This window comes from Rhamphochromis longiceps, linkage group LG5, assembly GCF_057381845.1.
Source record: "Rhamphochromis longiceps isolate RC_006_pf linkage group LG5, R_longiceps_female_GT1.1, whole genome shotgun sequence".
Lineage (NCBI taxonomy): Eukaryota > Metazoa > Chordata > Actinopteri > Cichliformes > Cichlidae > Rhamphochromis > Rhamphochromis longiceps.
In genome coordinates, this window is record NC_140561.1 from 4,775,864 (window position 1) to 4,803,031 (window position 27,168).

A 27,168-nucleotide genomic window follows, 5' to 3' on the forward strand; every position below is an offset into this window, starting at 1 on the left:
TTGCCTTGCATAGCCTGTAACGTTATTATGATGGACAGATTTTATGAGTGAACTTGGCTTTAAGTGACTTACAGGTTTCTTTGAAAAACACTTTCTTATATCCAGGTTCTTCCTTTTTGCTGCCATCCTCCTCTCCTCCTTGCGGGTCCTTGCAGCGCAGGCTTGCCGCTGCTAAAACTAAACACAGCTCCCTGAAAGGCACAGCCAATCGCATTGGCCATATTTGTCACATGATATAGGACTCCAGTAGAGAACGTAATTTAACTCTTTCTGCACCGCTGGGTGAATGCCAAATCTACGCCCTTGGTCTTTAATAATAATGTTTTTAAAAGTACATAATCAGTTTGCAGCAAGCAGAAAAACAGGAATGGGGAGTAACCCGACTAACAATGCAGGAACAACATAAAGAATACAGGAAGCTGCAGGTAATAGAAACAACATTTTTTTTCGATGACCAAGCATTTGTCTGTGAACAAATGTGGGTGGGGTTAAGGTCGTGTTTATTATATCCAAACTGTTGCTGACGGAAGAGACGAGAAATGAAACTTAACTGAGACCGACGGTTGCAGCCAAGATGAGTCCAGGGTATGCTATCCAAGTCCCGCTGTTGTCGATCAGACTCACATTGGGATCAGTTGACAAATAGGACCTTGGTTTAACGGTAAGCATTATTAGTGGTATTATTATTAGTAGTAGTAGTAGTAGCAGTAGAAGTCTCATTATGTGTATACAAAATGATTCTAAACGTGAATGTGGATTTTTTTTTTTTTTTAATGGCCGGTATTCGGCATTTTCTCATGGTTATCAAATTGTTTATAAAACATTGGACAGTGCGAAACCGACTGTTAATGTCACACTTCAGTAACTCTAGTTTCTTTATAAGTTTTATTATAATAAGTGTTTTTTTTTTCTTGTTCCTCTGGAACCATTATAATAGTAATAATGTAAATTATGCTCTGTGTGATGACACGACCAATGTATTTCATAACATCATACGCTTTTCAGGTGAAGTCTTGTTTTTTTTATTTTTTTAAAGAAGTCAATAATCAGTTTTCAGCTAGCAGAAAAACAGAAATGGGAGGGAGGCTGAAGCCCCTGCATCATCAGACTAACCGTGCAGGAACATCATAAAGAATGCAGGAAGCTACTGTTAAAAGGAGCAGCATTATTGCTGCTGACGCAAAAGAAGAGAAATGAAACTTAAGTAAGACTCCAGCTGAGTCCACGCGATGCTGTCCAAGACCGAACAATCAAACTCACGGTGGGGTGAGGTGACATAGGACATCAGTCAGTGAAAATATTAATGGTATTATTATTATTATTATTATTATTATTATTATTATTATTATTATATGGGGAAGCCCACGTTACACCTGGTATTGTATTTAAAGATGTGTAATTACGCCATCTAGCGGACTTTAGACCCGCTTTACTTTTTCTACGTGGTTATTTATTGTATATAAATACAGACGTTTTAATAATGGTGGTGGCAAATGTCACTACTCGGCAGCCATCTTGAAGCGCATCGGGGCACTTCCTTAGGCAGTTATTTAGAAGCATTATCTCAATAAGTTTAAATTTCAGTGGTCATTAGGGTAACTGTCTATATATCACAGGTCTAATTTTATAAATATGGTTTTGCCCCATAGATTTAATTTCTGGGTTTATGAGTTATATTTTCTTATGATGTTTCTGGTTAAACACTGGTAGCTCAAATGCGAGAATCCTTTACAGACAGAGAGAATTCTTAATAGAAATCTGAGGGAGTTTAGTAAGCATCTTGAGTAAGTGACCTACAAACTGACAGGCTAATGCAGAGGCCGGGGTTCAAATTCACTTCAATTTGCCGTTTGCCTCCCCCTGCTCTTTCTCTCAGCTCCCAGCTGTCTGGTCTTATCTCCACTGCACTGTCGCAGTAAAGACACAATAGAAAAAACAAACTAAAATACCTGGAGCCACCAAATTTCTGAAAAGCAATAGCTTCCTCTACCACCCTAAGTAGACTATAGACTGCATATCTAGGTAGACTTAGTGCTTAGTGATTCTCAAAAAACTAGGAAAAACTTAACTTTGATTTTTGGTGTGGTTTGAATCCAGATCTCAAAGGGCAACTGTTGTTGCATAATTTTGTTTCAACACATTACACAATGTACAACCCCTCAACAAATTGAGAAACCACAAGATTTGCAAGATTTGCAAATTTCATAAACCCATATGTTATACACAATTAAAGCATAATTGGGGAGGGCTTGCATTTTTCAGTAAGACAGTGCTTATTGCAGCCATAGCTCCTACTACAAAGAAGACCCTGGGTGCTAAACTGCTTTGCCTACAGTCCAGAAGTGATTCTCCAATTTACTTAATCCATTTACTTAATATTGTAAACTGAATGTAATCAAAATTGTACTTAATATTAAATATGGCAAATGGCCTGTATTTGTATAGCGCTTTACACTGCATTCAGTCATCTTGAATGTGTGTGTGAACAGTGTTGGTCAAATTACTTGAAAAAAGTAATCAGTAACTAATTACTGATTACTTCCCCAAAAAAGTAATCCCTTTACTTTACTGATTACTTATTTTCAAAAGTAATTAATTACTTAGTTACTTTTTAAAAACACGATTTACAACTAGGGCTGCCACGATTAGTCGACTAGTCACGATTATGTCGACTATTAAAATCGTCGACGACTGATTTAATAGTCGACGCATCGTTTGAAGCTTTGTAAGATCACAAAGGACGCAGGAATGAGTAGCAGGATTTAAGAGTGTAATAACGGACTGAAACAGAAGATGGCAGCACTGCATGTACAAGGATGCCAGCTGCCGTTAAACCCCGAAGAAGAAGAAGCTGTGTCCCAGAATTCATAGCGCAGCCCAGCGCAGTTGTCAACAATGGTGGCAGCTAGTTAGTTTTAACTTTACTCTTATTATTCTTTCTGGGTCACAAAATAAACGTTTAACATATTTTCAGGCGAGAATGTAGCCGTGTAAATCTCAAATATCTGCTCAGTTTATCAAGACACCACGTATTTTCAAAAGCGCTCCGACGTTTTCGGAGACGTCTGTTACCTACTAGCTCGTTAGCTAGGCGGGGGCAAGGCTAACTAGAGCCGTGAGAACACCGGACTCCCGGCAAATCGTTTTCAAACCCACCGCCGTCTTTCGCTAGTCAGGTTAAACATATATATAAGTCACTTAGATAACATAAAAATGTTATTGTTTGGCTTTCTTTAGTATTTTATTTGTTCCTGAGTAAATCGGTTTGGCTGAGATTAAAGTTATAGTTTTTGCACAGCTAAAACTGTCAAGCAGACAGCTGATTGTCAGAAGTGTGAGACGCTGGAGAATATACTCCGGTGTCCTGTTATATTTTAGAAAGCAAGGAGTTTATTAAACTTCACCGAAACAATCTGCAAATTTCATTAAAAATTAATAAACTACCATCTTGTCTTTATTTTTAGTTAGCACAAACACTTCAAGCTGTAAGCTAATGATAGTTATATAAGACCAGATGCTTCTGGTGCAATAAGCTGTACGCTGTACGTCCAATGGATGATGATCTGATTAGTCGACTAATCGCAAAAATAATCGGTGACTAGTCGACTATCAAAATAATCGTTTGTGGCAGCCCTATTTACAACCTGAATAGGTGATAAAGCGATAGATCTTTCAGCCCAATTCTACTTTTTCTGCATAATCATCATACAAAATGTAATCAAATGGAAAAGTCTCTTTTTAAAACTTGTTTTATTAGTTTTAATCTTTTAACTTCATGCATCAAGCATAAATGTAATTATATGCAACATTCTCTGACTGGAAGAAATTTGTTTAATATTTAAACCTATTTTCTGCACATTCCAGCACATTTTTTTTTGTGTGTTTACACTCACTCTTTCAAATAGATGCAAGTAAAACACAGCAGAAAATAAATAAAGTCAAAGACTAGCGGTCCTTTTGCTCTATTTTCACCTGTAAAGCAGGAGTAGGGTAGGCGGAGGTTTACCCTGGTGCAGGTGTGCCGCAGAAGTCAGAGGAAGAATCCGCGAGTTTCTCTGTGAATTTCCCATTACGTGGTAGCTACTCGGTGCTTGTTCGGAAGTTTAGGGGGGGTTTTTTTTGCTGTAAAAAGAAGTTTTCTTCCCACGCACAACGGACACTAATGTTTTTGTCACTTTTTATGGAATCAAACTCAAAGTAAGATCAGTACTTCCACGCTTTAAACGCTGCACGCTCATACTCTCGCCCGCACTGATATATTATCCATTGTTGCTCTGCACACAGCTGTTGTCACGAACGTCACACTTGCTTACGTCACTGTCATGAGACATTCTCGCAAAAAAATCACGTTTTTAGTAACGCAGCGTTCCTACGGGAAAGTAACGGTAATCTAATTACCGTTTTTGCAATAGTAATCCCTTACTTTACTTGTTACTTGAAAAAAGTAATCGTTACTCCCCAACTCTGTGTGTGAATCATTCAGTCATTCACACACACATTGGTGATGGCATGCTACATTGCCACTGTGATCAATTGAATAACAATGCCTGGCACCATGGCGCACTGACAGAGACAAGGCTGCCGGACACTGGCGCCACCGGGCACTCTGAGGTGTGCAGTAGGCAACCAGTTGGCGACCAGTAGGCGACCGAGACTGTCTGCGCCAGGGCTCGAACCAGCAACCTTCCGATTACAAGATGAACTGCCAACTCTTGAGCCAGGTTCCAGTTTCATGTTCCCAGTGCCTTTGTTGTTTGTTTTTCCCTTCGTTAATAAATACTCACCTGCACCAGAACTGCCGCGTCCTGGTCCTAAATATTCCACACGGCTTGCCCTGGCAAACCGTGACAGTACGAACCAGCCACCATGGACCCAGCGGCAGTAAATCCGTCCGAGGAGCTCCGGGACGACACTACATATAATGTGGAGATTCTCCTCGGGCTGTGGCTAGAGAACCCTCCAGAGGAGCTTCGCCGCACTGTGGAAAGTCGGCTACAATGGCTCTTTTCTGGCCTGCCATGGCTTCTGAAGTCGCTTCCTCCGACCATGCAGGCTTTTCTCCAGCACACACCGCACCTTCTCTCAGCCACTCCTGCCTCGCTGCCCGACTCGCCGGATGTGATCTTGCCCGGCCCGTCGGAGCCGTCTGCGGGGAGGAAACGCCGATCGCACACTCTTCTCAGCTAGCTGCCCCGCAGCCACACTCTGCTCGGCCACCAGTGTCTCCCTCTTTTCAGTGCCTCCAGTGTCACCTGTAGTTCAGGCCCCCGTAGCTCCAGAGTCACCTGTAGCTCAGGCCCCCGTAGCTCCAGTGCCCCCGCTACCCGCAGCTCCAGTGCCCCCGCTACCCGCAGCTCTGGCTCCAGTGTCACCGGTCTCACACACTCACTCTACGCAGGGAGAAAGTCTAAGTTCCAGTCAGGGAATTTCTCGCGCTTTAGCTGCTTCAGGCACCGTTCTGCACTCCAGGGCTTCCCCAGAGGCTAGGTCTCAGTCCCCAGCTGATTCTGGACCCCTGAAGTCTAAGCAGCCACCTGAGAACTGCACCATGTCAGCATTGCCTGGGCAGAGCCCGTGCTCAGTGCATTGCCAGTCGCCTTTGTGTCAGCTAGTGGCCTCCATGACTGCTGGCTTAGTGATGACTTTGTCTCCTGTCTCCACAGGAGGGTCCGAGGGACCGCTCCGGCCTTCGTCTCCTGTCTCCGCTGGAGGGTCCGAGGGACTGCTCCGGCCTTCGTCTCCTATCTCCGCTGGAGGGTCCGAGGGACCGCTCCGGCCTTTGTCTCCTGTCTCCGCTGGAGGGTCCGAAGGACCGCTCCGGCCTTTGTCTCCTGTCTCCACTGGAGGGTCTGCAGCGCCTCTGGCTTCCACGCCGCCGCCTGCAGCGCCTCCGGCTCTGGCTTCCACGCCACCGCCTGCAGCGCCGCCGCCTGCAGCTCGTCATCCTCGCCTGGCCCAGCCTCCGTGTCTTCAGCGTCGCCTGGTCCAGCCTCCATGTTTTCAGCGTCGCCTGGTCCAGCCTCCGTGTCTCCGCCTTCAGTGTCGCCTGGCCCTGCCTCGTTTGGGTCTGCAGCTAAACGGCCGCTTTCTAGGCCGCTGGCCAGGCAACTGGCCAGGCGCCATCGCCGTCGTGGGCGGTTCCCAGACCCTCTTTGCCTGAGTGGCCGCCGTGGCCTCCCGCACGGCCGGCTCCGGCTTCCACGCCGCCGCCTGCAGCGCCTCCGTCTCCGGCTTCCACGCTGCCGCCTGCAGCGCCGTCTGGTCCAGCTGCAGAGCCGTCAGCCTCGTCTGGTCCAGCTGCAGCCTCGTCATCCTCGCCTGGTCCAGCTGCAGCCTCGTCATCCTCGCCTGGCCCAGCCTCCGTGTCTTCAGCGTCGCCTGGTCCAGCCTCCGTGTTTTCAGCGTCGCCTGGTCCAGCCTCCGTGTCTCCGCCTTCAGTGTCGCCTGGCCCTGCCTCATTTGGGTCTGCAGCTAAACGGCCGCTTTCTAGGCCGCTGGCCAGGCAACTGGCCAGGCGCCATCGCCGTCGTAGGCGGTCCCCAGACCCTCTTCGCCTGAGTGGCCACCGTGGCCTTCCGCACGGCCGGCCCCCGGACCGCCATCGCCTGAGTGGCCGCCATTGCCTTCCGCACGGCCGGCCCCCAGACCCTCCTCGCCTGAGTGGCCGCCGTTGCCGTCCGCACGGCCAGCTCCCGGACCCTCTTCGCCTGAGTGGCCGCCGTTGCCTTCCACACGGCCGGCTCCCGGACCAGTGCTGTCGCCGTTGCCTTCCGCACGGCCGGCCCCCGGACCAGTGCTGTCGTCGTCGCCGTTGCCTTCTGCACGGTCGGCCCCCTGAACTGTTTGGACTCCTGTGCTGGCCGGCCCCCTGACCTCTTCTGTTTTGGACTCTGTTTTCCTGTGCTCTGGTGTGCTTCTTTTCTTTTGGTTTGGACTCGTGTTTTGTTTTTATTTTTGTCTTTTGGCCTTCTAGTGCTCCTGTTTTGTTTTGCCTTTGTTAGTTTTACCCAGTTTAGGTTCCAGTTTCATGTTCCCAGTGCCTTTGTTGTTTGTTTTTCCCTTCGTTAATAAATACTCACCTGCACCAGAGCTGCCGCGTCCTGGTCCTAAATATTCCACACGGCTTGCCCTGGCAAACCGTGACAACGTTATTGTTTCGGTGAAGTGAATTTCTACAATACTGTTACTGTTAATTGTTCTCTCTGCACTGTTTAAATGCTTACATATACACACACAGTTACTGTCCCTCCACACATACGACTCGGTTCTGCTTCTATGCCCCATCTTTGTTTACTATTTCCCACCGAGGCTTCTAGACTTCTGATTGGCCAACATTTCTACACAGTTAGGAATATATCGCCACCTGTTGCTTTGGCATGTTCTTAGCAGCGTTTTCCTTCATTTTTGCGTTTACATGTGGACGGGATTATTTTTTTTAAACGAAAACGGAAAATCTCCGTTTTCAAAAATACCTGTTTACATGTGGACGTAGCCTTAGATTACGATGACCTGGATGACTGAGAACCTTCACAGACACTATGCTCAAAGCAGTTCAGCTCTGGTGTTTTCTCTGTATTATTTCAAAGTGTTTACCTTATTACCAAATCACAACAACAGTCACCTCAAGGTGCTTTATATTTAAAGCGTGACTGTTGTGATTTAGTGTTATACAAATAAAATGTAATTGAATTTAACTGAACAGAATCTAACACCAATAAAATGCCTATATATTACAGAGGAAAACATTGCTAAGAATAAGTCAATGAGATTTTGTTTTGTTAACACCAGAACATGCAATTGAAAATATACTGAAGTGAATTAATATACCTCTATAAAGACTAAAAACTGCATGGCTATTTTTAAATTGAGCTGCTGAAAGTAAACGGTTTATTTAAGTCTGTCTAACCCGGAATGTGCCCCACTTAGTTTGCCAGTGCTGGTTACTAGCATCAGCATGGAAGTGGAAATCTAAGTTGCAAAAACACTTGAAATGCACTTTCTATGAAGTATGAGACATTTTGTATCCAATAATAGTAGTTTTGAGAATTAAATTAAATGTACATTGCTTCTCTTCACATCCCCAACTAAGTACTTCACTAATCTATCTTTACTGTTATATCTTATTAGTATTTTAAGTATTCTATCTATTTTATTTATTGAATTTTATTGTTTTATTTATATTTTGATATTGCTAGGGATGATGCAATGATCGGGGACCATTCTTAATTTCGTTGTTCTCATGACAATGACAATAAAGTTTCTGATTCTGAAGATTAAATGGCTGAGTCTTAGTAGATAATTTCTGCAGTGACTGAACACACTTCTTATAATTCTCTTTTTTTTTCCAGACACATTCAGGCCAAGCAAGAGATTCATCACCCACAAGACATTTCAAGGGTCATTATACATTTTTGTATTCAGTGCCTGGTTTAAAGATTATGATTGTATCAAAATGTCAGCAAGTGCTTCCAGACTGTCTCCTCTTTTATTGGTCTATGACCTCAAACTTGTTTGCACTCAGTGCTGTGTCAAGGAACAAGAAATTACATATAGATTGAAATCAGTTCAACACAAGTGCGGACACAATGTCCTGCTCTGCAAAGCCAAAGGTGGCATTAAATGGAGGCCCGTTTCTAGACGGCCAATATTTCCAAACCCAAATAAGTATATGGCCTGTTGGTACTATGTAGAGGGGCGTGGTTGCACCCAGCACAAGAACCGGTGCACCTTTGCCAGAAGTGATGAGGAAGCTGCAGTGTGGACATTTGAAAAGCACCAGGGATTGGATCACGCACTTCTCTGTAATCTCATTGCTGAGTCTGAGAGAGGAACTTGTCAGGCTAACATTGATGAACCTCTGGGTGACCTCTTGGCAGATGTAGATTTAAAAGCTGTGTGTAATTTGTGCTCTGTCAAGGTAAATGAAATAACATACAACGTTCAGTCAGTTGTGCACAAGTGTAGAAGATCTCTGCTACTAGCTAAAGGCAAAGCCTCCGACCAATGGAAGCTTGTCTCTAAGCGACCTACACTTGCTCAAACTGTTTGTTACAAAGTGTGTAAATATATTGCTGAGGACTCCAGATGCACACAACACACGCAGGGTCGAGGATGCACTTATGCCAAAAGCCTTGAAGAGGCCACTGTTTGGAACTATCTTAGAGAGAAAAAAATGGATAAGAATGAGTTAATCAGACTTTTAACACAGTCTGTCTCATTAACACCAGAACATGCAGCTGAAAGCATGCTCCGGCACTTTTCAGGTGAATTCATTGAGGTCTGTAAAGACTGCTTTCAGGAACACCCACAAAAACTAACAACCAAAAGGTGGAATGATTTTTGTGCGGCAGACATAGCACATGCCTGGAACCCAGTCTTAGTTTATCACCTATCAGAGAACAGCAGGAAACATGTCTACAGTCAGGTGCGCCCGCTTCCCCCAAACTGTCAGTTTACATATTGTAGTTATGTAATACAAGGGAAGCCCTGCTGGCACACTGCCAGTGAATGCCAGTCTGCCCAAAGTGAGGTGGAGATGGCTGTGTGGAAAGCAGAGCATACCGGGCTCTGTGTTCGGCGTCACCTACTTCAGCTGAGTCAACCAGCGCAGACACAGCCCAGGAAAGTGACCATGTACTGCAAAGTTTGCCACCTGAGTCTTTCTTCCCCAGAGAGCTTCTATAAGCACTGCGCCTCTTTGGAACATGCCCAGTTAGTCGCCCAGGACACCACTACCAGGTGGAGAGGACGCGAGGTGCCACACAACCGGCGAGCTGAGCTTTGGCTTTGTGAGAGGTAAATGGCTCCAGTTTCTTTCACCATGAAGGTTCTGTAAGAAGGCTTTAAGCAAATACACCAAAGCTTTTTTTTTCTCAGTTCAGTTTAGTTTAAGCTCATTCTGTCATGTAATTTGTTCAAAGCAAGGACAAACAGATGTGGAACAAGTATTCAGATTCAGATCAACTGAATATTTTAACTAAAGTGGTTCTGATGTCTAAATGTAACTAAACAGCAAGTGAGCAGAACTGAAATAGGACATAGTTTCATGAGTTATGCTTCCAGCACCTCATTTGCCAGCTTATAAGCATTCTAAAACTAATGTTAGCACAGTGGCATGGTGATTAGAAGTCTAAGGAGCTTGGAAAGAAAAGCGTCTGGACTTCTTTAAGTTGCTTGAAGACGTTTCACCTCTCATCCAAGAAGCTTCTTCAGTTCTAAAAGTCAAATGGTGGAGAGTCCCAGTTTTAAAAGTGGGAGTATCCCCCCAAAGAGGGACAAAAGACAGGGAGTCCTTTGATGACCTAATCAGATGAGCCAAGGTGTGAAAATGGGTGTGGGTCACAATCAGCCAGGGTTTCATGTATAGAGGAGTGGGTGAAATGCCTTCAAGCAACTTAAAGAAGTCCAGACGCTTTTCTTTCCAAGCTCCTTAGACTACGATGACCTGGATGACTGAGAACGTTCACAGACATATGGTGGTTAGAACTGTTACCTCACAGCAATGGTCCTGAGTTCAATTCCTCCATCAGGCCTTCTGTGTGGAGTTTGCATGTTCTCCCTGTGTTTGTGTGGGTTCTCTCCAGGTACCCCGGCTTCCTCCCACAGTCCAAAGACATGCAGTTAGTGCGGATAGATTGAAAACTCTCATTTGCCCATAGGTGTGAATGTGAGTGAGCCCTAAGAATGTGAGTTAGCCCTAAGACTACTGGGCTAGGCTGCAACCCCCCAGTGACCCTGAAAAGGATAAGTGAATCAATGGATATTATGAATATGATAATGACATCCATGTTATTTTCATAGATGGTTTACAAAGCATTGCTTAACATTTTTCTTTTATTTTTTACTTTAAAAATATTTAGCAAAATCTATTTAATTATTTGATATCGATGTATATTGTAAAATGTATTTTTGTCAAGGAGCAAAATTCATAATCATAAACTGTTTTCATGTTCTGTCATACCATAGTAACAATCATTACACGAAGGGAAATGTGTTTCAAATTACTTTATTTGTTTCACTCTAATCAGATAAGTTTATATCTTCTATGTTAGGGAACAACAGAAAAATATAAAGAATTTAAACCTAATTGTTTATGTCTATAGTGGTAAAAATCATTGAAGGACCATTTCCATTTCTTTTGCTAATTTGACTGATTCATTTCACTTATTATTTGTCGAACTTGTCATTTGATCCTAGACCCCAAACTTGTGAGTACGGCAGTAAGTGCCCAAAAGCTCATTCTATGGAAGAGCTGCAGGAATGGATGATGCGTGCTGCAGAAGAGAAGGAGATCAAACATAACATTCAAGCCCAGGGTCTCATGTCTTATAATGATATGCTCTTGGAGGAATACAAAAACAGCAGTAATGAAGTGTACATTGTAAGTATAAGGCTTGAATCCACTGTAAACAATCTTCATATTGTCTTGAAGAATTTTGTATTTGATAGGGTATGTTGGTGGATCAACAAGGTATGCTACAGTCTTTGGCAGCATTTCCATCACAGGAATTTTCTCCAGTTACTGAAAGCACACAGGCTGAAATTAAGCATAAGGGTAATGACTTTTTGCAACTGTGACATGTTGCAGCCCTTAACATTTTTGACTGACAAGGTTGTTGTTTCAGTCCAGGTTCTAGAATGAAATAACTTATGGTATGGCTGAAATTTGTGCTAAAGCCAACAAAGTGTGACCAGGCATGCTATAGCCAGAAGTGATAAATACAACTTGTGCTTTACATTTTGTCACAAAGTTTTTACAAGGATGGAAAAATAATAATTTCTTGAGGAAATAGCCTGTCAATTTTCAATTTTTAAACAACGAGTTACAACATAAACCGCTTGCACACAAACATCAACATGTGCAGACTGCTCCAGTGTGTTATGGAGGGGTGGGAGTCATTATCTATGAATGGCAGCAAGTCTTGCCACCATTCTGTCACTGATCACCTCCACCAGTGTGGCGATCTCATGCCAACAACAGACTCGGCCTTCCTGATGAGTTTGTTTGGTCTGTTTGTGTCCTTTGCTTTAATGCCTGCACCAAAGAAGATGGTGCTCGCAACAACAGACTGATAAAATATATAGAACAGCAAGCCTGCCCAGAGCATAATTAGCTGACTTAATGCAATGAATCTTACTTTTTACATGTTGATTTATGAGTAGAATTTTTTTATTCATCTTTTGACTATTCTAAATGATGTCTTTCACTTTTTCAAATGCTGAACAGATGTCTGAACATGTTGACGATGTCAGCATCTCTTGCGATGAAGATTCAACTGTGGAGTGTCAAGAGGTTAATGCAACACTAAAATGGAATTTTCAAATTGAGACAGAGGTAAGACTTAATGTTTTTTTTATTTTCAGAAAACATGTTCATTGCAGTTTTTTTGTTTCAAGTGTGAAATTTGTGTTCCCTGTGTCCAAGCACAGGTTTCACTATTTTGGGACCACAGTCACGAAAATAGTGAAATTTGCGCAAAATTGGACTCACACAATCAGCATAAAAGAAGCCAAACTTTTCGTTTAATAAAATGTATCTCAGAATAATGACACTAATGGCAGAATCCTCCAGCCTTGAAACAACACATTTTCTAAACACTGTTTGAATGCTTGAGCCTTGATAGGGTCTAATAAGTCCAATTGCATCCTGGGGGAGGCTGGGGACCTGCAGTCTGAGTAGACCATGTTTAATTAACATCTCCTTTACAGAGGTAGCCTATTACAGCAGAAGCCTGAGAAGTTTACCACTGCTAGAAAACAGCAGTGATAGAGGAAGCTGTAAGGTTGAAAAAGGATTGGCTGGCACAGGGTTTTCCTGAAGCAAAAAACAGTTTTTCTTCAGTTACTACTGAAGAAAAAACATGGATGTATGAAGTGTCTAGGGGAGCTATAACTAAAGCTTTTTGTTTGGCCTCAAGTTCTAACAAACAATCTGGTAACTCAAGAAGGAGAAACAGGGCTTGGCTGTTCACACATGGAGACTGGTGATCCCAAACAGGAACTTGGTTTAATAGTGGAAAAATACTGGGGAGCTTCTGAACCCAAGCAACGCATCCTCAGTACAGAAGGCAAAGTCTGAAGACCTACCTGGGGGAAATCTTGCAAATTTTCCAGTAGTTAGTTGTGGTAGTTGCAAAACTCCTCAATGGCAAGGTGTAGGATGTGAATGAGATTTTGTGATGAGATGCTAAAGTCTCTGAATGTGGTTTAGGCTGACTCCCCGTTCAGTGTTGCGGAGAGGTACCTCAAAGGTGTTTTAAAGGGTCCATTAAGAAACATTAATTACTATGATTTTTAAATAATGGTTCATTGGTGATTAATAGTAAATTTATATGTCTGAATAAAAAAATATGTAAAAAAGAAAAATGAAAAAAGGTTGTTGTTTTTTTCCTTTTTCTTTTTTAAATAGTTTTTTATTTTTTGCTTTTATTTGAATAACAAGGATATTTCTGAGTAACCCCAAACATCTGAATGGTATTTTAGACTGAACAAAGTAGACTTTCAGGCTTTAACAGTTAGATCTTTTACCAAAACACTAATTTTGTGTGGTCTGGTTTCACTGCTCAATGCAAAATTTGTATTGCCCAAGAAAGGTTCGAATTATGTTACAGTATCCAAATTTGTGTTCAAACAGAGAGAGCTTGTGCATGTGGCATTGCTAAAGCAAGAACCAGGAGCTTCGTTCACCCTTGGTGATGCAGATTCCGAACCTTGCATCTACTCATCAGGTGAACCTTTTCTCAGGGAGGATGGGACCTATGACATTACCCTATCATTCACATCCATCAACCCAGGCTTGTACAGACAATGGTTAGTGCTTGATTTTGACATGAGACCAGTGCTCTTGAAAAAACTCAAAGTCAGAGTAGGCCATTCAGTAGTCACTGAACAACCAGCTGTGAGCAGTGGAGCAAGATTTCAGAGTTGTGAACGTTGGCACAGAGGGAACAGGATAATCATCCCATGTTCGTCGAGGACAGAAGAACAGGATGAGTTATTAAAGATGTACAAGCCTCCACAGATTAGTTTCCTGTATAAATCCTCCCACAACATTCAAACACCACTGAATAATGAAAACTACAAAGAAAGAATGCACCATTTCCTCTACAATGAAGAATGTGCAGAAGACCAGGTTGTTTCAAGGTAACAGGTTTTTGTATATCATTTAAAATTTTCTGTTTGAATTTGCACATATACTCAGTTGCCTAAGTTTTTTTTTTCATATTTTTTTAGACTAAATGTTTGTGGAGAAATTACAGCACTGGATACATTATACAGTTTGCAGTTTGGTGTGGAGGCTCCTTGGGGGCAACTTTTTGGTGTTGTCTTGATTCCTTGTCACATTACACAAGACAGCCCTGAGGGACTGACACTACAACGAAGCATCCGATCTGCCCTGATAGCCCCTTTAACTTCTCGCCCAAACTCTAAAGTCTATGAAGCAAGCGTGTTGCCATACAAAACAACTGAGAATAAACTTTTTTTGCTACTGTCAAAGCAATGTTGCTTTGATCTTGCACTAAAAAGAAATGAATCATATCAAATGGAGGTGCAATTCCAGCTGGACCGCCTCAACTACTGCACCATGCACAGGGCTGTCGATCTTCTTCCCGATACAAAGACTGTGCTGCCAGTCCTTAAAAGTTGTGTAATTCCTGTTGGTAACATTACCTGTGAAAATCTCAACACAAAGCAGCAATTAGCAATTGAATTTATCACAGGGAATTCTAATGTCAAAAACCTTGTGGCACCCCTCCTGATTTATGGACCTTTTGGAACTGGGAAGACATTCACCCTTGCAACAGCAGCCAGAGAGCTTTGTAAGGATCCTCAGAACAAAGTTCTAATTTGCACCCACACCAACAGGTAATATATTGAAAATATATGCATCAGTCTGGGCAGTTTTCTCTTTATTCAAAGTTTGAATAATTTTAGACTTATTCAGAGTCTAAAATTGGGTTAAACTTTGTTCTAAAGTGAAGGGTTGGTATATCTCAGTTAACATTACACTTTCAACAACATTTTAATAACTATACATTTCTTTAAAGAACAAATCATTTCTGAGTAGATAGAGCAGGTCACTAACTAGAAGGCACTTAAGCACAGAAAAAAAATATAATCAAATGCTAACATTTACTTGTCATTTCCTTTCAGTTCAGCAGATCTATATGTCAGAGAACATTTCCATCCAATCATCAGCAAGAAAAATGGTGGAATCAGGCCAATCAGAATAAAAGCAAACAAACAAGGGACTGCTTTGCATGCTACTGATAGCATTACTTTGAAATACTGTCTCCTTTCAGAAGAAGGACATTATTTTCTACCACCTACAAAAGCTGCTCTAGATCAGCACAACATAATCATAACTACCACAACCATGGCAAGACATTTTCATGACCTAAATCTTCCAGAGGGATACTTCACCCACATTCTGATTGATGAAGCCTCTCAGATGCTAGAATGTGAAGCCCTAATGGCCCTTGGTCTTGCTGGGTCAAACACAAGAGTTGTTCTAGCAGGAGATCACATGCAAATGGGACCAAAGCTTTTGTCCGTGCCTGACCATGATCGTTCCAATCACACACTCCTCACTCGCTTGTTCCACTATTATCAAGGCCAAAACTGTGATGCTGCTAAGAAAAGCAGAATCATTTTGCATGAAAATTATCGCTCAACCAGAGAAATTGTGGAGTTTGTCGCCACCCATTTTTACGTTGGTAAAAATGATTTCATCAAAGCTGCTGGAGATGTTCCAGCTCCTACAAACTGCCATGCTCTGAAGTTTCACCATGTCAGGGGAGAGTGCCTCTTGGAGACAGTATCGATGTCTTGGTATAACAACGCAGAGGTGACAGAAGTGGTTGAAGTAGTGAAAGATATTCTTAAACACTGGCCAGCAAGCTGGGGTCACAAGGACCAAAGCTCAATCTGCATTCTGTCAGAGGGATTTCAGGTAATAACTTTTTGTGTTGAGTCCAGTTATAATCAGACTAAAAGATAAACATTAATCACAGTAATGATAAATACAGGACTTTAAGATTAATTTCAAGACACACATGTAAAGATATGATTAATAACATTTAATGTTTTTTCATTGATTTCCTTGATTTATAGGTTCCTCGAATTAGGACAGCACTTTCAAGCAGAAACCTTGCAAACATCAAAGTTGAGAGACTTGCAAATGTTCAAGGTAAAGACCCCTTGCCAGATTCTTCATTACTGTAGACAGAAAGGTAGTCTAAACTAACATCGCTATTATTAACATTTTCAAATAACACCTTGCATGTGTCAACAGGAAAACAGTTCAGAGCAGTCATAATGACAACTGTGCAAACACGTGACAGCCTAAAAACATCTCACCTGCCTGGTCTGGAGATGTTCAATGATGCCCGTGTTTTAAACACTGCGATGACAAGGGCTCAATCCCACGTGGTTGTAATTGGAGATGCTGCCGCCCTGTGTTGCTTTGGGAAATGTTCAGGAATCTGGAAGAGTTTCATAAACCACTGCATCAACAGCAACAGTGTTGCACCACAACATTTCACTAAAGAGTTCTTTGAACAAGATATTATGGAAACTGTAAAGTTTCAGAAGTTCGAACATGTGGATGAGAGCCATACTCTAGATGATGCGATTCTTAAAGAGCTGAAAGATGATTATGAGCAACTGAAAGCAGATGAAGACAGTTTGGAATTTCAGATGACCTTTTCAAATCACGATGGGTCAAGGGCACTATACAATTTCACCGATACTGGCACAGATCTTTTAAAGATGTGTAAAAAACAACCGGAGATTTACAAACATGGGAAGTTTTTCAGGGAATCACACAGGAAAGGCTACGTCATACCATTTCATAATCCGACCAAACAAATAAGCATCGTGGGACAGGCAAATCTTGGTAAGGCCTTTACTGGAGATCAAGTGGTCCTCCACAAAACAGAAGTTGTAAGCATCACCAAGAAAGAAGAATCAGCACGTGTACTTCTGTGCCTGCTTGAGGATGAAGATCACAGCAAATCACGACAGAATTCTGAAAGCAAATTTATCAGAAGGATGATGATACCGATAAAAAAATCGGAGCCCAAAATATGTATACTGATTTTAAAGAAGCAGCGCAACTATATGCCAATATGGGAGGAAATTGATGGAGAATGGACAGTTGCAACACAAAAGTATATTGATGAAAATCTAAAACAGAACAGTCTATTCAAGGTGCAAGTGATTTGCTGGAACAAAGACAATTTTTTTCCATTGGGGTACATCATAGATATTCTTCCAGTTGGCAGCTCTTTGGATTCTGGACTAAAGATCCTGAATGAAGAATTCAAAGTTGCATACCATCCATGCAAATCAGACAAGGCTGTTTACAACACTGATGAAAACAATACAAACAGACAGGACTTGCGTAAGATAATCACTTTTACTGTGGATCCTGCAAAAGCAAAGATCCTGGATGATGCTATCAGCGTCAGGGAACTTGAAGATCATTACGAATTGGGACTCCATATTGCTGATGTGGCAAGTGTTGTGAAGCCAGGTGATGATTTAGATAGGGCTGCAGAACAAAGTGGCACTACCTACTACTGTGCTGAGGAGAAACCTATTTACATGTTTCCCCAGGACTTGAGCATTCAACTCAGTCTGCAAGAAGGTCAAGATCGCAGGGTGGTCTCACTGATGTTCAAAGCAGAAAAGGATACAAATAAGATAACAGGAAAACCCAAATTTCAGCTGTCTACAATCAACTCTGACAAGCAGCTGTCATATTTAGAGGCAGAGGACATCATCTCCAAAAGCTATAAAGAGACCCCCAAATGTGATACTGTTGAGCATTGTGTAACGGTTGCTTATTGTTTTGCAAAAGCTCAAAGGAAGATAAGACTTGAATCTGATTGGGCTTATTCTCAAACCGATGCTGACAGATTGCCCGGGCAGCGCAAAGCACATCTGATGATTGAAGAGCTTGCTGTGTTATTTAACCAACATGCATCCAAGACTTTGATCAGCTGTGACAAAACCAGGTATTCCACACCACTTCGCTGTCAGGCAAAACCAGATCCTGTAAAGGTAGAAGAATTCAAAGAGGAATGTGGAGAATTTATACCATTGTCTTTTCTCGTGCGGCACAAAGTAGACCATGAACAACAAAGCCCAAAGTGTCAAAACTTTCGCATACTCCCTGAAGTGTGGAAAGAAATTGTTGCAGCTACCAGAACAGATGATACAGACAAAATGATAGATCTAGTTGCTGCTGACGAAATCCACCCTCTGGTACAACCAGTCACTCAAAAGTTCAGAAGGTGCTTCAGTAAAGCTTACTTCATCTGTTCAAAATCATCTCCTGAGGCAGAAATAGGGCATTATTCTCTGAACCTAAAGTCTTACACAAAAGCTTCCTCACCAATACGGCAGTACATGGATGTCATCTTGCAAAGACTCTTGCATTCTTACATATGTAATACAGATGTTCAATACACTAAATCAAAGATCATGGCTTTGTGCAGTCAATTTCAGGAGAGCCTCAAGAATGCCGAGAAGTATGAACAGAAGGCTGAGCAAATTTCATATGCAGTGAGCATGAAAAAACAAAGTGCTTCAAAGATAGCCTTTGTTGTTCATGCAAATCCTGAAGAAGACAGTTTTGCAGTAGCATTTCCCTTTAACAAGAACATATTTGTTGGGAATTTGCAAATTATGTACAAAGATTTGCAACTAGACGATCAACCATTTTACGATGAAGAAAAACACAGTGTCACTCTTAAATGGAAAAGGCGGATCTATTCAGCTGATGCCATGCAAATCCACCAAGAGCTGAAAATGATGGCAGATAGTCATCCTTGCATTGAGGTTCCATTGAGAGTATGGAAAGATACTATTGAGGCAATTGACAATGGAAAATTAGATCATGCAAAGCGTCTCATAATGCATGCTGATGCTGATTTGAAGGAACTGGGAAAACAAACTGTTTTGCCTCAGTCCTCTGAAGGTTACTATGTTCAGGCTGAAAAGTGTCTCTCTGAGGAGCAAGAAATACCAGAGATGCAAACTGAGCATTTTGTTGACATCCAACTCGAGTTGCAGCCAGGTGACATCCTACAGGTCCAATTGACTTCAAGCATTAAAAGAGGTTATCAAATGCCCACTGTTCAGTTGGTACACATTAAACCAAAGTTTGAAATGTGTGTTGACCATGTCAACAGCCCTATCACATGCTTCTCCAGATTGGCAGATATTCCTTCAAGGACTCATTACAATGATACCAAGGAGTATATACGGATCTGGAAACCTTTGTGTGAGATGGAATCTGCTGCCAATGCAGTGAATGAAAGTGATATCATTATCATTGAGAACCTCCAGGTAAAGTTTAACCAAGAGTTGGAAGGCATACTCAAAGGAAGCTTTTTCTTACCGCTACAATGGATCAACGAATGGGCCATTGAATTTAACCTTCGAAACTGCTTTCTGTGCATACGGAAAAGAGGTCTCAAACTGGAAACTTCAAATGTGGAAACTTCAAACGTGGAAAATTCCACCCTGGTAGACCCAAAAGAGTTCACATGGGTAGCCCATGGTTTCACAAGTAATGCAGAAAAATTAAAAAATGGTGGAAGTAAAGTGGAGTTCTACATTAGTCACCTGCCTATGGAGACCATTCCTGAATGTGTTTTTCAGAAAAACACTCATTTCACTGTTGAAATCATTCCAAAACTCATCCCTGATATGTAAGTTCAATTGTAGTTCAGTTTTATATTACATTGCTTACTGGATAGTTGAAACTTTTTTTCAGTTACAAATTTTCTTATTTTGATTGACACTGATTTACTTCTTTATTTATGTAGCCGGAAAGAAAATGCTGTAGTCAACATTACATCGGCATGTGACTTTGTTAAGGCTATAGCACTAGGGCAGCGCATTCCAAAAGAGGGTATGTCCATCATTCATCAATAAATAGTTTGATACTTATATCCACATTAGTTACGCAGAAAATTACAAGCTCCAAACCCAGAATTTATTTAAATCTTTTGCATTGTCTTTCAGTTAAATCAAGCTTAAATATTGTGAGGAGAAACATAAATGGACTGCCAGAGCTGAACCAGAGCCAGCATCGTGCAGTAGATAAAGCTCTAAATAATACCTTCACACTGATACAAGGACCCCCTGGTAGGTGTGTCAACTTGTGTACCTTGATGGTTCATATTTTCTGCTAAGTCTTAAACCATTTTCTTTGCCTCTTAGGAACTGGAAAAACAGTAGTAGGTGTGTACATTGTACACAGTTTTTTTGAGCACAACTCTAAAAACAAAATGAAATTGGATGACCCAAAGGATAAGGAAAAGAAAAAGGTCATTCTCTACTGTGGGCCATCCAACAAGTCTGTTGATGTTGTAGCAGGCAAGTTATGTTGATTCTCTGCAGAATTTAATCTCAATTTCATCTTTGAAGTGGTCATCAAAACCCGTCGTGTTCCGTGTGTCTTTTATTGCTGTAACACAGGGTACTTAATGAGGTTTAAGGACAGCCTAAGGCCCCTCAGGGTTTACAGCCAAGAAGTGGAGATGCTTGATTTCCCCTTTCCAGACTGCAAGCTGCAGTTTTCCCAAAGAACCCTTCGCCAAGATCATTCCAAACCAGAGCTCAGGTACTGCAATCATATCAGTTGGTGACTAACTGCTTTTGGATTGTTTTGTTGATTGTTAATATAACACTGGCCTTTTTTACATTAATTTAGGGATATCACTATGCATCACCGCATGCGTCAGGACCAAAACATTTATTCAGTTCAAATAAGAGACTTTGATAAACGTATTAAACTTGCTTTTGAAAAAAAGGGAGAACTGACTGCTGAAGAAGTGAAAGAGTAAGTTGTTTTTTTTTTGTTTTTTTTTTTAGTGCCTGAAACATTATTTTTTGACCATTTAAATTAATGTATTGTTGGAAGATTTTGGAACATTTTTTAAATAAATGTTAGTGAAACTATTATTTGCAATAAAAGCAATCAATTTTGCATAAAAATCAGTTGAAGGAACTGTATGGATTGTTTTCCTAGATACAAAAACCTTCTCAGAGACGCTCGGGCATATGAACTACAACAGCATGACATCATACTGTGCACATGTACGCAGTCTTCCACCCCAGTCTTGACTAAGACTGTCACTGCACGTCAAATTCTAATTGATGAGTGTGCTATGGCCACTGAACCCCAGGCCCTGATTCCACTAGTCTGCAACAAACCAGAAAAGGTTTGGACATCATCAAATGCTGTGTTTCCTTCCTTGAGTTGCCCTGCTAGGCCTTTATAGAAACCACTGCTGCCTGTTCTGAGGTCTTTCTGCATTCTGTCTTCTTTAATAACTAAAAAGCATGCTCTCTTGGACTGAAACCAGGGGGTTTAAAGAAGTTTATAAAAAGAACCCCCATCAGTACTAAATGTGGTTAATAAGTAAAAGATAAAATGATGTTGCTTCATATTGCTGACAAGACATTTAAAAAAGATATACTTTTGCACAGAAACACACTAAGCAGTTTTCTGTTGGTTAGAAGTGTAAAACAAGGTTCAAGTGGTTCACCTAGGACTACTACTTCATTTTCATTTATGACTACTCCTAACTTCAGGGTATGATTTTTTGTAAATAAGACCCCAAAAAAGAGGGTGCCTCATCGCTGCTTTGACAGTAGTCACTCTATTGCTAGTTACTCACTCTGTCTTACACTATCACCAATATAACTTTCAGATTGTTTTGATTGGGGACCACAAACAGCTACGACCCATTGTGAGGAACGAATTTGTGAGGAAGCTTGGAATGGCCAAGTCTCTGTTTGAGCGCTACTATACAATCCATGAGAAGAGGGCAGTTATGCTGGACATCCAGTACAGAATGGTAAGAACATTAACTTTACACGATGTATAGCACATAATAAATATACTGGATTACAAAAGTTTAAGACCACATCAAAAATCTAATCTTACCATATTAAAGTTTTTATATATGCTAAACTTAATAAAGTACACACACATGCGCAATCCTGTATGTGTGTGGGGGGAATAGAACAAGAATTTAAACAGCAGATTAGTAAAATTGCCCGTGGGAACACATTTGTAGCCTGCCATGGAAGTAGGTTTCAAGTGATTCAGGTGAATTTGATCTACTCAACAGAGGCTTGTTCAAATCAATAATTTTGCTGTCATTATTCACCTGGATGCTTGACCTGCATGTCAGTCAATTTTTCATCAAAACATTGTTGGAAAAGTAAAACATCACTGACTATGTGGGGGTATAAATATGGCCTCAGTTATCAGATTTGAACAAACTTTTGGAGTCTCTGCAGCTCTATAGTTAAAGGGGGCCAAACAAATACGCTGTAACTATTTACTACTGACAGGTTTCACAGATTCACTCAAATCTTACTCACTCCATTCGTCACTCAAATTGTTTAGATAGAGAGTATCTTGCCTATATTAAGTCTAATTGACAATGCCAGATTAACAATTTGTTAGTATACTTATTAGTATAAGTATCTTGCCAAGTGGTCTCATACTTTTGGATTGCACTCTTTATACACTACATTGACTACCACATTCAAATTCTAACTAAACTGTTATTTACTTTGATAGCACGAGGACATATGTGAGTTCCCATCAAATGAATTTTATAATGGAAACCTGAAAACTGGAGTGGAACAGCAGAGGAGTGTCTTTCAAGTTGACCACAAGACAAAACCCATTGTTTTTGGGGATGTCAAAGGAAAGACAATAAGTCTAGTTGTCAACACAGCCCAAGGCAACCAAAACTCTAAAGCTAATCTTGAAGAGAGAAACAAAGTGGTACAGTATTGGATGTTCTTTTGTTTCCTCTTAAACAGTAACATTTAAATATAAAAAAGCAAAAGTTACTGTAAAGCTAATGGATGCTCAACTATTTCAATTTGGTTCTCTTGCAGATTACCATTGCTGAAAAGCTAGTGAAGACTGCCAGAATTGCACAGCAAAGTATTGTGATTTTATCACCTTATAATGCCCAGGTGTCAGAAATCAGGAATGAGCTGAAGAAAAAGAAGATGGAACAAATCCCAGTTACCACGATCACAAAAAGTCAAGGTGAGCTACTCTGTTACCCAACCACAAAACCTTTCCTAAAGTTTCCTAAAGAGGAAAGGCTTCAGAATATGTTTCAAAATATAGTAAAATATATTTAGAATAAATAAAACATTAAAACTATATCAAAATGTAATATAAGATAAACAAAACATAATTTGGAAAAAAGCCAACAGAACAAAAAAACTGTTCAGTTTAAAAAAGACCCATGTGTTGTAGTTTGCAGTTTGTTTTGGAATATAAAAGCAAATATAACTGACTTCATTTAATTCAGTTGACATGGAATTCTTTTTCTGGGTATGATTCAGGAATTTCTCACAAAATCATGAAACCAGAAGAACTACAACAAAGGATAATAACTAGGAAATTGGGGGATTAGGATCAGTTTGCATAATAAGCAATACTCAAAAGTGTCAAAGGATAGACACAGGAAAAAGTCAGTTATGCTGTTTAATGATAGCAAAATATGTGACAACAGTCTTGTCTTTTAGGAAGTGAATGGCGTTATGTCATCTTATCTACAGTGTGCTCTCTACCAAATGAAGAAATTGAGAAACAACCAGAAAGAAGCTGGCTTTCCAAACATCTGGGCTTTGTTGGTGATCCCAATCAGATAAATGTAGCCATCACCAGGGCCAAGGAGGGACTCTGCATCATTGGTGAGATAATGCAGCTGTGCAGATCTGTTTTTAAGAATTATGCAGACGTTGCTGAGCTCCTAATATATAGTTGTCTAAGAAAATCACTCTTGTTTACACTATTAATTGAGTTGTGGATTTTTTGAAATTACTACCACTGTCATATTCCTAACCTAGTTTCACTGAATAACCAATAACGATTATTTTAAAGCATGTTTTAAAACATTTTGGTAATTAAAACCTAAAATGTATTCAGTTATAAATATAATTTATTATTGTGTAGAGTAAACTATTCAATTCTTCATTATTGATACTCATAAGTCATAATAAGTTTTAATTTTAAACATTCACAATGCTACTTGTACATGGCAAATACCTCACCTGAGTAAAAAGTCTGACTTTGGTGCGTTGTCTGCAATTTGTAGGCAGCTTGTATGCAGGAGGCCATATTAGCAGTTGTAGTCTTGTTTCATATTTGCTTTTTGGGTGGTAAATGATGATGCAAATCAGCTGTATTGCCACTGTATTTTTGGCGAGACGTTTTTATACAGGTCAGTTTGATGACCAGATCATTATCTAGTTTTCAGCATCACTTTTTAAAAGTGGATGTTTCTAAATTCAGCAACATTACAAAGATGAACGAAGCAGTCTCTAACATGTGTCTATTGTTTCAAAGGTGACCAAGAATTGCTCATGTGCAGTCCAACTTGGAGACATCTCTTGAACCACTACACTCTTCACAATGCAGTGACAGGTGCAGACAAGATTTCAGTGTGTTCAGCCACCTGATTGATTCTGTGCTTTGTGAAGTTTGCAGCAGCAGACCAGAGCTCCTACGGGGAAGCTAGTACAATTTTATGATTTTTTTTATGTCATTAGTTTTCTTCTTTTTTTTCAGTTCTGTTTTTAAGTTTATATTGGAAATATTTCTTTTATAACATTCACCTTACTCATTTGAAATATGAATAGTAAGTAGGAAATCCTACAACACTTCATTACATGAATTGCAAATATTGAATTTTGTATCACAGTGGATATTTCAGTTGTGTATCGCTAGCAGGAGACTTGGCATGTTATTATAGATCTTATAAGTTAATTTAGGTATACTTGAGCTGTATGAACTATCAAATTGTCAGTAGTTCCTGCTTATTGATGAATTATTTTGTTTTCTTACCTGAAACCTTGGTTTAGCACTTAAACAGCCTCACCATTCAGTGAGCCTGTCACTGTTTTTAAGGAAATATTATAATATTGCTTTTTTTTTTCATTTTACATTTTTTTTATATTGTATCTTCAGGGATCAGCTTTAGCTGGAATTTTGGACCAAAATCCTGGTTGTTTGTTGTATTGTTGTATGTATTGACATGTGTAAATTATAAGTTTGAATTTAAATGATATTGCTCCTTTATACCATGTTTCACATTGAACTCTGTCTTCAAATATATAGTGTAATAGTAATAATGCTCTCAAATTGATCAATATTCACTGTGGGTTTTGTCTTTGATTGGCTAATGAACTGTATTGAATAAATAATTAATAAACTGCTCAAAAAAATGTAAACACATCCAAACTCAATCATGCTGGATATCTTTGGTGATAAGGACTGTTAAAAATGAAACAGTGCCACATTTATTTTGATGGAAATTAAAATCATCAGCTTACAGAGGGAAAAATTCAAAGACATCCAAAAAATAAAAGTAAAAACAATTTGCATGCTAGTCCATTTTGCCAAAGTTTCATAGAGCCACTCAAAATGGTACTCAAAATAGTGTGCACTATTGAGCCTGACAGTGCTTTGTAATGAGCTTTTTTAAAAGGAAAAAAGCTCATTACAAAACAAAGCTTCTTCGTTAGCCCTCATGCCATCTCTTTTCAACACCAAAAATATTACTCAAGAGGACAGCAGCTGAAATATGAAATCCAAAGATTCTGAACTGATCGTGCCCTGGGGGATCTCCTCCCAGACTTGTATCAGGGCATCACTGAGCTCCTGGACAGTTTGAGGTAGCATTGGATGGCCTGAAACATGCTCAGATGAGTTTGGGGGCCAGTTGGTGATATCAAATTCTTCATCCTCCAAGAACTGCCTGGATAGTCTCACCACATGAGCCTGGACATTGTCGTGCATGACCTATGCCACCAGCATAGGGTCTCACAATGGGATTTCATCCCCATACTAATGGCAGTCAGGGTTCTGTTGCCTAGCCTGTAAAGGTCTGTCCCTGGATATACCGCCCCAGACCTACCACCAAACCAGTCCTGTTAAACAATGTTAAAGGGAGCATAATAAGCTCCCAAGCCCTTTTGATGTCTGTCACATGCACTCGGGGTGAACCTGTTCTCATCTGTGAAAATCACAAGGTGCCAGTGGTGTACTTGCCAATTCTGGTATTTTATGACAAATGCCATTCAAGCTCCACAGTACAGGGCAGCTCACTAAATGACACCAGGCCCTCAGGCCACCCTTGTGAAGTTTGCTTCTGATTGTTTGGTTAGATATACTGTATTTAAACCAGCCTGGGTCACTTTGTAACTCTGGTGCTCCTGTGTTGCTTCTTGCACAAAGAAGCAGACACTGGTCCTACTGGTGGGTTAAGAACCTCCTATGGCCCTGTCCAGCTCTCCTAGAGTAACTTCCCATCTCCTGGAATCCTCTCCATGCTGTGCTGGACACACAGCAAACCTGTTGAAAATGAAACACATTGATGTACCATCCTGAAGGAGTTGGACTACCTCTGCAGCCTCTGGAGCATCCAGGTATCATCTCATGCTACCAGTAGTGACATTGATCATATTCAAATATAAACCTATGAAAAAACTGCTGGAAAAGATGAGGAGAAAATTGTCAGTGGCCTCCACCATTCCTCTGTTGTGGGTTTCTTATCCTTGCCATATAGTGCAAGGATAAGAATAGTGGTAATTTCATTAACAACAAAGCAGCTGAAACTGATTAATAACCTCCTCTAATACAAAGCTTAATTGACTTGATGCTATACTCAGATTAACAATGTAGTATATATGGAAACGCTTCGAGCAGAGAACCCATGTCAGTACAAGCTTCAGTGTTTCGTAAAGCTTAATTTGTCCCTTACTGCAGTGCAATTTCAAGACAGCTGCGATCAACTCTCCCACTTTTCCTTAAGGATGACATTTTTATCCAGGTCATGGACGGGGATGGAAGTATGCCTTCAGCGAGGGACACGCCCACGAAATCATCTATTGAAATCATGCAGGAGGATTAGAAGCCAAGCAAATATAAACAATCAATCTAAATGTTAAACAGATGTTTAAACAGAAATTAAATTTTCTGTTAATATCAGCAAATTAAATATTTACAACATGCATAATTCATAATTCAATACAATTTAAGTACTTGCAGGGCCAGTCACCTTTTTCCATGTTCACTGTGACATTAAGTTTTGTAGCTACAACACCAAT

General features: G+C 40.6%; 1 protein-coding gene across 4 annotated transcripts; it reads left to right on the top strand.

Annotated features, from left to right (window-relative positions):
* The first annotated feature begins 284 nt into the window (after positions 1-284).
* Positions 285-25,285, top strand: LOC146669063 (3'-5' exoribonuclease HELZ2-like). 4 transcript variants are annotated; one of them, XM_085405481.1, is made up of 20 exons: positions 285-425; positions 8,349-9,795; positions 11,197-11,380; positions 12,227-12,334; positions 13,634-14,142; positions 14,233-14,865; positions 15,154-15,952; positions 16,114-16,189; positions 16,295-19,721; positions 19,839-19,924; positions 20,038-20,160; positions 20,236-20,391; positions 20,494-20,638; positions 20,729-20,857; positions 21,047-21,239; positions 21,732-21,878; positions 22,613-22,822; positions 22,939-23,095; positions 23,584-23,751; positions 24,407-25,285. In XM_085405481.1, the coding sequence occupies exons 2-20, from the start codon at positions 8,453-8,455 to the stop codon at positions 24,517-24,519; spliced, it is 8,706 nt and encodes a 2,901-aa protein (XP_085261607.1). In that variant the 5' UTR covers positions 285-425; positions 8,349-8,452; the 3' UTR covers positions 24,520-25,285. The 4 variants fall into 4 exon arrangements, with proteins under 4 accessions (XP_085261607.1, XP_085261608.1, XP_085261609.1 ...); XM_085405482.1 differs by lacking the exon at positions 285-425 and adding an exon at positions 475-661 and having other exon boundaries at positions 23,617-23,751; XM_085405480.1 differs by lacking the exon at positions 285-425 and adding an exon at positions 476-661.
* The last annotated feature ends 1,883 nt before the right edge of the window (positions 25,286-27,168 follow it).

What these genes read in the sequence shown, in the direction of transcription:
- LOC146669063 (XM_085405481.1), top strand. Translation starts at nt 8,453, where the DNA reads ATGTCAGCAAGTGCTTCCAGACTGTCTCCTCTTTTATTGGTCTATGAC. An exon ending in ACTGATACAAGGACCCCCTG is followed by an intron (nt 20,161 to 20,235) that starts GTAGGTGTGTCA and finishes TTTGCCTCTTAG; the next exon opens with GAACTGGAAAAACAGTAGTA. An exon ending in CATTCCAAACCAGAGCTCAG is followed by an intron (nt 20,639 to 20,728) that starts GTACTGCAATCA and finishes ACATTAATTTAG; the next exon opens with GGATATCACTATGCATCACC.